This window comes from Echinops telfairi, unplaced genomic scaffold, assembly GCF_000313985.2.
Source record: "Echinops telfairi isolate 266 unplaced genomic scaffold, ASM31398v2 ScPeMD7_25;HRSCAF=90, whole genome shotgun sequence".
NCBI classification, from domain to species: domain Eukaryota; kingdom Metazoa; phylum Chordata; class Mammalia; order Afrosoricida; family Tenrecidae; genus Echinops; species Echinops telfairi.
Window position 1 is genome coordinate 1,144,267 of NW_022103922.1, and position 8,724 is coordinate 1,152,990.

General features: G+C 64.6%; 1 protein-coding gene across 1 annotated transcript; it reads right to left on the minus strand.

Moving 5' to 3' along the window:
- Nucleotides 1–1,644: 1,644 nt before the first annotated feature.
- SOHLH1 (spermatogenesis and oogenesis specific basic helix-loop-helix 1) lies at nt 1,645–7,062 on the minus strand. The gene is made up of 8 exons (XM_045289274.1): nt 6,993–7,062; nt 6,676–6,798; nt 6,358–6,505; nt 5,893–6,011; nt 4,458–4,576; nt 3,131–3,278; nt 2,527–2,597; nt 1,645–2,049 (listed from the first exon to the last, which is right to left on the minus strand). The coding sequence occupies exons 1-8, from the start codon at nt 7,055–7,057 to the stop codon at nt 1,838–1,840; spliced, it is 1,005 nt and encodes a 334-aa protein (XP_045145209.1). The 5' UTR covers nt 7,058–7,062; the 3' UTR covers nt 1,645–1,837.
- Between the last annotated feature and the right edge of the window lie 1,662 nt (nt 7,063–8,724).

Genomic DNA, 8,724 nt, shown 5'->3' on the forward strand with positions numbered 1-8,724 from the left:
GCCAGTTCCCTGCTTCAGCTGGCAAGGCTCACTTCCTGTAAGACATCCCTGAGGAGAAGCCACATGGACCTACCCTGATGCAGCCCTGGGTGCTGCAGCAACCGTGTGGAGACCCCTGCCAGGCTGAGATGCATACACACTCACTGACTCAGCTTTCCTCCTGCAGTCAGCATCATAGTGTGTGCTCTGTGAGATGGAGGAGGACTTTGTGGATTGGTGTCAGACATAAGGGTTCATGTTGGACTTGTGGGCTTGGGCAGCACTGGGTTGGGACGTTTTCTTGATGTGCACTTACCCTTTAGATAAAACTCTCTCTTATACATGAGTTTCTGTGGATTTGTTTCTCTAAAGTACCCAGACTGCACACTTGCCATTAGCAGTCCCAGTACCACCAGGGCAGGTGTGGTGACCCCGCCACCCGTGCCCCTCGTTCTCAGTGCTGGCTCGGCCTCCACGTTGGTGGCTTCAGGTGGCACCTGGGCAAAGTCCTGCCCCCTCACCTCCCAGAGGGGTGCTCAGAAGCAGGCGTGTGGTGTGTGGCGTGTGATCGGGACAGTTTGTGGACAGGTTCACAGACCACCACCTACAGGGGCTTCGGCTACGGCGGCTCCTGCAGCCAGGGGCTGCGTGGGCGGGTCCAGGTCAGCCTGGCTCTCAGGGACACGGAGGGCCCTGTGACTAGACCAAGCCCTGTCCTGGTCCTCATCTCAGCCCGGCAGTGGCTGGCCTGCCATCCCTCTCATGGTGTCCACTTTGACCCGCCCACAGGGCAGAGGGTGCTGGGTAACCACCTGGCCAAGGGGCTCATCACCATCCCCACTAGAGGGGTCGGGCAGCGCAGTGGGTGCTGGACCCTGTATCAGGGCTGACTTAAGCTGTGGGCAGGCACACATGGGACACATGGGATCACCATGTCAGACACGTGGGGGTGCTGCTCCCCCTCTCCCCCCCTGGGGCACAGGCCCCTCCTTCGCCGCCCGAGGCTTCAGTAGGGAAGCCGGTGGTGCCCAAGAGGGTCCCGAGTAGAGGTCTGGGGCCAGCCTGTGGGCAGCAGCGGCTGCTCGCCCCGCCTGGCCCGCCGCAGCCCTTGCTCCCTTGGTGCTGACACTCCTCGCAGCCGGCCCGCCCTCCCGCCGCCCGCTGCAGCAGCGCCCGCTGTGGTGCCCTCAATGACTCAGAGGACGAATGGGGTGATGTCAGCGGGGTGCAAGGCCTAGGCTGGCAGGGGCTGTATCCAACTCAAGAGGCGGGAGAATGTGTCTCCAGAGGGGACGGCAGAGGGCACAGCCCAGTGAAGGTCTGGCCAGCCTGGGGCAGTGACCGGTATGGTCAGTGCCGGCTAACACCTCCCTGACAGAAAGGCAGGTGGGACTCTGGAACATGAGCCAGGGGTCAGAGGCAGGCCAGGCTGGATTGCCCAGTGCACCCCCTCCCCCACCCCTGCCTCAGAGAGAAGCCCCAGCCCCTCCCCCAGCTCCTGGGAGCTGTGTCCCTTCTGTCCCCACCGCACAGGCCCAGTTTCCCTTGGGGTGAGGCTGGGGTGGGGGGGCAGAGGCTTGTGTCTCCCCATGGGCTCTGAGCGCCCCACAGTCTGCAAGTTCGTGGGGGAGCTGAGGAGGAAGGAAGGGTTCTCACAGACCAGTGTCTGAGCAAGGCCTTTAATTCCAGCGACTGCCCCCCTGGGACACCCGGCCCACCAGGGAGCCCCCACAACACCCTGGGTGGGAAGCCTGAGTGGGCCCATAAACCTCCCTAATGACAACCCCCCCCCCACTCCACCCCCAGCAGCGGGAGCGGAGCACATCCACCCTCTGCCCCAGGATGCGCAGCCCCGCGCTCAGGGACCCTGGCCCCAGGGCCGGCAGACGAAGAGCTCAGGGAACAGGCTGTCCGGCTCCTCACGCAGCGCCAGGCCGGCGCAGCCCAGGTCCGGACCCCACTGCTCCAGCAGGATGTCCTGCAGCTCCTGGAAGCCCCCCTCCGCCACAGGGCACGGCTCGGCTCTGTCCAGCCCAGCGGGGAGGCCCCCTCCTCGGCCCTCCAGGGACCCTGGAAACACAAGGGACAGGTCAGGAGCCTGGGCAGGAATCTCAGTTGCTGTCCCTGTCCCGGTGTCCCCTGCCCATCTGTGGGGTGGCGTGCAGGGGCTCCGTGAGGGCCAAACCTATAACACACACACACACACACACACACACACACACACACACACACACACACCACCCCCCACCACCCCCCACCACCCCCAATCCCTTATCATTTTGTCTCATATCTGGCAGGCTGACAGTAACAGCTGTCACCTGAGAGTTCAGACATCCATGAGGACAACCCCCAGCCCAAAGACACCCACGATGACCACCCCAGCTCAGAGACACCCACAGAGAGCCCTCACAGCTCAAAGACAACTACCAGGAACCCTCACACCAGCTCAGAGACACCCGCCAGGACTCCCCCACAGCAAGCCAGACTCTGCCACTGTCCACAGTCCACCCTTCATCCCTGGCTGGCTGCCACCCTGTCCCGACTCACCCGGCCACCAGTCGGGGCTAGCAGCCAGCAGGGGGGCTATACCTTCCTCCTTTTCAGGTCCCACCACAGACCTGGCGGGGGTGGGGTGTGAAATCCCACCCTCAGTGAGTGAGCCAGCTGACCCAGAACCTGGTCCCGGACACCCAGCATCTTCAGAGGGCTGTGGACCAACCAAGGGCAGGACAGCAGGGGGTTCCCTGCCCGGGGAGGTGGGGGGGGGAGTCTAGGGGAGGTGGGGTGCAGCACTCAGACCCGTGGAAGGGTCTCCTCGTTGAAGGACCCTGCCCTGTGGAGGGACCACCCATGGAGGGCTCCCCTGAGGAAGGAGCCCCCTGTGGAGGGACCTCCATGTCCCTCCAGGGGCACCCCCTGCCCTTAAGAGGCACGCTCCCACCAGTTGGCAGTGCTCATGAGTGAAGCAGGTTTCACTGTAGCCCAGAATAGCTGCCCCCCAGGAGGGAGCAGCTGCCTCGGGGCGTGCCCAGGGCCAGCCGTGCAGCCTGTAGCTGGTCCTCCCACAAAGCACAGACCCGGAGGACGTGCTTCCTGCAGGCCAGCTTGTAACCCAGAGTCCCCCAGCCCATGGGCACCCACGGCCATACACCTGGTATCCAGCACAGGCAGCTCAGCTGTGTCCACTCCTCCCAGCCATCCCTGAGCAGCTGGGCGCAGCAGTGGGGGGGTCCAGGGTGGGCGTGGGGGCTCTGGGAGGGGTCCTGCAGGGGTCTTGGAGATGCTCCGCTCTGGGTCCTCTGCGGGAGAAGCCAGTCAGCCAGCCCCAGTGCCCAGTACCCTCCCACCAGGTGCAGGTGTGTCCGCACAGACAGATAGCGTCCACGGAAAAACTGCCCTCACAGAGCGCCAGCCTGGGGCTTCCTGGTGATGTCAGTTCAGCCTGGGCTCCATGCTCAGATCTGGTACCCCCTCAGTCCCCCCACTCCCACCTGACTGCAGGCCCTGTCTGCCCGAGTGCCCCCTGCCCACCCACGCAGGCCCTGGGGTCCCCAGGTGGGCAGCACGCCCTGCAGTGCGTGCTCCATATCCCCAGCCTCCGGAGTCCCTGCAGCCTTAGGACTTGCCAAGTGCTCTCAGGCAGCTGACTTGAACGCTGTTGCCAGCTGGTGACAAGGAGCCAGAGGGGAGGCTGTGACCAGGGGTCCTGGTCAGCGGAGGAGTTCCGTGGCCTGCTGAGGGCAGTGCTTGGCTGGGGGCAGCCTGGGGAGCAGAGACCCCAGCAGCACAGGCTGGGGAGGGGCACAAACTCCAGGAGCAGCCAGTACTGGACGTAGAGTGGGGCCTCTGCTCCAGCCCGCGTGACTGAGGGCGGTCACATCTCCCTGCATCCCCACGGCCCCCAGGTGGAGAGGCCTTCGAGGGGGCACAGGGGAAGGGAGCTGAGGCGGTGAGATGGATGGGCCACACCTCCCTCCAAATGATAGGCGGAGGACCAGCCCGTGCCTGTGGGTGGCTGTCTGGGAGGGGGCTTCACAAGCAGCCCTGAGGCTCTCCTTATAGACAGCCCACGAGAAGATAGCCAGAGGACATCAGGGCTGTACTGCCACACACTGGGACCACAGACTCGAGAGAGACCCAGGATAGCCCTGCCCACACCTGGATTTGAACTGCTGGCTCCGGCTGTGAGAGGGTCAATGTTGTTTTAAGTCCCTTCCGGGCACCACCACCCCAGACCCTCACACGACTGAGAGGGAGGTCCCCTCTGGAGCAGAGGGTGAACCTGGCAGGGTGGGTGTCCAGGGGCCTCCACTTGCTGCACTCACACCTGAAACAGAGCTAGGACCCTGCTGGGCACGCAAACCCCTTTATGATCGGGGCGCAGGGCAGACGGGCCTGTGAGGACCGCCTCCGAGGCCCACTGTCCACAAGGCAGGGCCTGGGGCTGACCCTCCATGCCTGCCGGCGGGCCCGCTTACCATCAGCCGAAGAGGTGACACCAGGTCCTTGCTCACAGGGCCCCTGCTGACCAGGAGGTGTGGACGTCCCACCCAGCACCTCGGCCAACCCTGAAGGGGCCGCCAAGGGCTCCCAGGGCCTGAGGAGGAAAGACAGGGGCGACTCTGAGCCCCATGTTCTGCCTGCACCCACCCCAAGGGAGCAGCTGGCGTGGGTGGGGGAACCAGGCTTCCTAAAAGCGCCTCAGCCCCCGGACACCAGAGAATGGCCAGGACCCTGTCCCTGGCTGGGGTCTGCCCTTCTACCCAGGAGGGGCCCTAACACCCAGCCAGGATTCGGACTGGACACACAACATCTAGGGCCGCCGCAGCCTCCCAACTGCCCCAACCAGGCTCCTATCTCCGCCCGCTGCGCCTCCCCAGGCCCGGTTCCAGATCTTTCCAGTCTACACTCATGAGGCCTGGACCTCACCCCCAAGCCTTCGATGGGAGGTTCTGAAAACCCAAGCAGAAAACTTCCTCTCTGCCCCCCAGCCTCACATCCACCACCCACCAAGTCCCCAACTTCATGGAGGGTTCAGAAGCGTACCTGGGCCCCTGGGTGGAGTGGAAGGAGCCACCGCCAACCCCACTACCACCTGTATCCCAACTCTACCACCTGTACCCCAACCCCACCACCGGTACCCCAACTCTGTCACAACCTGCACCCCAACTCCACCACTTGTACCCCACACCTGCCCCCCAGCACTCACACCACTGGCCGTGCTGTCTCTGAGGACATTCTCACGCATTCTCTGGTCCCTGTGATGGTGTGGGGGTGGGCGCCTTGCCGTGCGACAGGCCAGGGTACAATGGCCCCACAGGGGTCTATGTGGGGGTAACCCCCCCAAAATGGAATTTTTTTCCCATCAAAACAATCTTAATTACCTTCAAATTCCTCTCCATTACACTTAATACATTTGTCAAATCTGCAATTCCACTCTTGGAAACATTTTTCAAATTCAACTGTTTGGATGGCTGACAGCACCGCCCTCGTTTTTTTCTTCCCCTCTCCTGCGTCATCACATCACTGTCCTTTCACGTCCCTCTTCACTTGCGGAAGCAAAAAGGAGGCGCAGAGCCAGGTCAGGTGAGTAAAGTGTGTGGGGCAAGAGAGGCATGCTGCTTTTCGCCAGTTTGCACTGAGATGCCTGTGTGAGTAGGTGCATCATCATGGTGGTAAAACCGGTGCCCGGGTGCCACAAATCTGGCCACACACTGCTGTGCAATCTTTTCACCACCTCCAACTAGAAAGCGTGAACAACAGTCTGGCCTGATGGAATGAAGTCCAAATGCACTATCCCCCTCACATCAAAAAACAAAACAAATGAGCATCGGTTTTGTGGGGGGCACCCTCGTATGTCCATGGCCCAGGGTCCCCACAGCCCTGTAGAGTCAGCCTCTCAGGGACACCAACCTGACCAGGCGGAGAGCGCTTGACCCCGAGGACAGCATGTCTTCAGCAGGGACCAGAGCCCGGGGCTGCCATCGGTGAGGACGCACCTCCCCGGCCCGGGCTGGGGCCAGCGTCTGCAACTGAAATGGCTTGTGTGAACGCAGATACGCGCCAGGGAGGCAGGCATCGCCTGGCCGGCGCATCGGAATTGCCCCAGGATTCCAGGTTTGCTTTGCAACGTGCCAGGCCTTGTCAAAGGGTACAAATGGTGATAGAGTTCTGGGGGCCGTGTGTGGGCAGGTGGCTGGGCAGAGCTCCAGTAGGTGGGCAGAGGAGGGGCTGGTCACAGGGCATCTGGTCACCCACGGAAAGGCCCCCTGTGATGGGGGAGGGGCAGCAGCAGGGCTTGCCTTGACCCTTCCAAGGTCTCCCGTCAGTCCTGGGAACCAGGAATGGAGGGAAGGCGGTGGGCAGGGCTGAACTCACGGCGTGCTGGCCCGGAGCGGGGACCAGGGTGTGCGCCAGCCTCAGGAAGAGCACAGCCATCTCCAACACCGACGCCATGTCCTCGCGCCGGCAGGCGAACCAGGGCAGCAGGGCGCGCAGCTGCTCGCAGCAGTTGGAGATGCGCTTCCTACGGCCGGAGACGCAGCAAGCCCGGAGCGGCCGTCACTCTGGCTGGGCAGCCGGCCCCCACCCCCGGGCACCGGAGGGCTGCTCCCCTGGAGTCCCAGAGCCAGCGGGCTGAGTCCTGGGGGCCCACCCAACCTCCCTCCCGCCCGCCCGCCGCCCGCGGGGCCTCACCTGCGCTCGCGCTCGGACAGCACGTTCCGCCGATGGCCCGGCCCCGGAGCGCCCGGCCCTGGGGGGTTCCGGGAGAGGCCCGGGGCCTCGCGGCTGGCCCGCACGCCCGGAGGGGGCGCGCCCCTGCAAAAAGAGAGCTAGGTGTCCTGGGTGCAGAGGGGACGCCCCTAGAAGCACCGGGGTTCCCCGAAAGCTGAGCGGCTTTCGGAAGGAAGACGGGCGTCCAGTCACCGCACTCCGAGCGGCTCCCCCAGTTGGGGGCCCGCGGCTGAGGCAGGTCGCAGGGCGCCCCTGGTCAGGGCGACGTCGCCTCTCACCTGCAAGGGAGAGAAGCTGGGGCTCCCGGGGCCCCAGAGCTGCGCTGCGGAATCCAGGACGCCATGACCTCGCGGTTGCAGCAGGACCCACGGCCCCGCCTCCAACCACGTGCCCGCCCACGTGCGCCCGCCCCACCCCCACGCACAGCTCCTCCACTTGGCTGCCCCGCCCCCGGCTGCCCCGCCCAGCCTGCACCTGTCAGCCCTCAGGCCCCCACGCACACCTGCGCATGCAGTGGCCTAGCCACTGCCTGTGGGGGCCTGGGCTCCGTGGCGAATGCAGGGGGCTGGGGGAGAGGAAGGAGACCCTCTGGGTGGGCATCATCCTGCGGGATGAATGGCGCCCATGGGAGGCTTACAACCACCCACACCTCCTGGTCCCTCCTGGACGGATGTCGTCCACAGGCCCCGCCCCCAAGCAGCCCGCCTTCTCTTCTGTCCCCCAATGGGTCCAGGAGTGACCTGTGCCCGCGGGCCTGGCCCCTCCCCCGCTTGTCCCCACAGACCTCTCCCTGCCCTCTTCTAAAGACAACGCACACCAGGATTTAGGGTCCTCTGAGTCAGGACCCACAGCAGTGTGTGGAGAGGGGGCTTGTCTAGACTCTGGGTGTTGAGATGGGGCCGAGCAGAGGGGATGCAAAGGGCGGGGGATGGGGGTCCTGTGATTTGGGGGTGCCTGCAGACACCGCCCCAGCTCCTGTCACAGCTGAGTTCAGCAGCAGGAAGCAGGAAGGCAGGGGCTGGGGGCTGGGGCGGCTGGGGGGCATCAGCTCAGGCCAGGGCTGCAAGTCTGACAGTGGACTGAACAGGCGGGCAGCAGTGACAAGATGTGGACCCCAGAGTTGGGCTGTGCAGGGGCCACCACCGGGCATAAAGGAGGCCGGTGTGATTGGGTCAGCCAGGGCCCAGGACGCCAGTCTGTCTGTCCCCCACCCCACCCCACCCCCGGCCCTGTGTGGTCAGTCTGCCACCCTGGACCCCCGCACGGTCACACTCTTCTGCCCCAGCTGCCCGACTGCTATTTTTGACAGGGGTGTGAAGCAGAGCATTATGGCTGAGCATTATGGGACACTGTTCTGCCCAAGGTGGGGGGTGGAGGGAGGGCAGTGGAGAGGATATCCAGTGAAGGGCCAGCCAGGGCCAGGCAGGGCAGTTTTCTGTGGGCGGCCTGCCCCATTTTCACCCAGCAGGGAGCCAGCTGGAGTCTGGGCTCAGCTCTGAAATCCCCTTCCTGGTGCCTCAGAAATGGCCCAGCCACCTGAAAGCCGTGTGATTGTCTTTAGCTGCTAGGCCAGCAGTGCCCCCTCCTCCCAGGGGCCCCGTGCAGTGGGGCGATAGCAGTGTGCCCCCAGCGGCTGCCCAGGGACTCCCCAAACACCTAACCCCCCGCCCCCATGGAGACCTCAGGGAGGGGCGGTGCCATGGCGTCTCCCGGAAGGCCCTGTACGGACCGGCCCAGTTGGGCCTCAGGCCTAGAGAGGAGCGCCAGGCACCCTGTGGCCCACTCCCGCCAGCCCGCACCTAGAGGGAGTCCCCTCCGCAGGTGGCCTGGCACACCCCTCCAGAGACATAGCCCCCAGCCCATCCCTCCAGAGAGAGGGCCTGGATCCTTAGCTGGTGCTTACGCTTCCCATTGCTTCCCCAGAGACGATGGAACCCGCAGGGGCGCGTGGCCGCCCACGCCCGGGGAAGTGAGGGCCCCCAGAAGCCCCCCCCACCGCCTGCTGCGCGG

What these genes read in the sequence shown, in the direction of transcription:
- SOHLH1 (XM_045289274.1), bottom strand. Translation starts at nt 7,057, where the DNA reads ATGGCGTCCTGGATTCCGCAGCGCAGCTCTGGGGCCCCGGGAGCCCCA. An exon ending in CCAGCTTCTCTCCCTTGCAG is followed by an intron (nt 6,799 to 6,992) that starts GTGAGAGGCGAC and finishes CTCTTTTTGCAG; the next exon opens with GGGCGCGCCCCCTCCGGGCG. An exon ending in TGTCACCTCTTCGGCTGATG is followed by an intron (nt 3,279 to 4,457) that starts GTAAGCGGGCCC and finishes CTTCTCCCGCAG; the next exon opens with AGGACCCAGAGCGGAGCATC.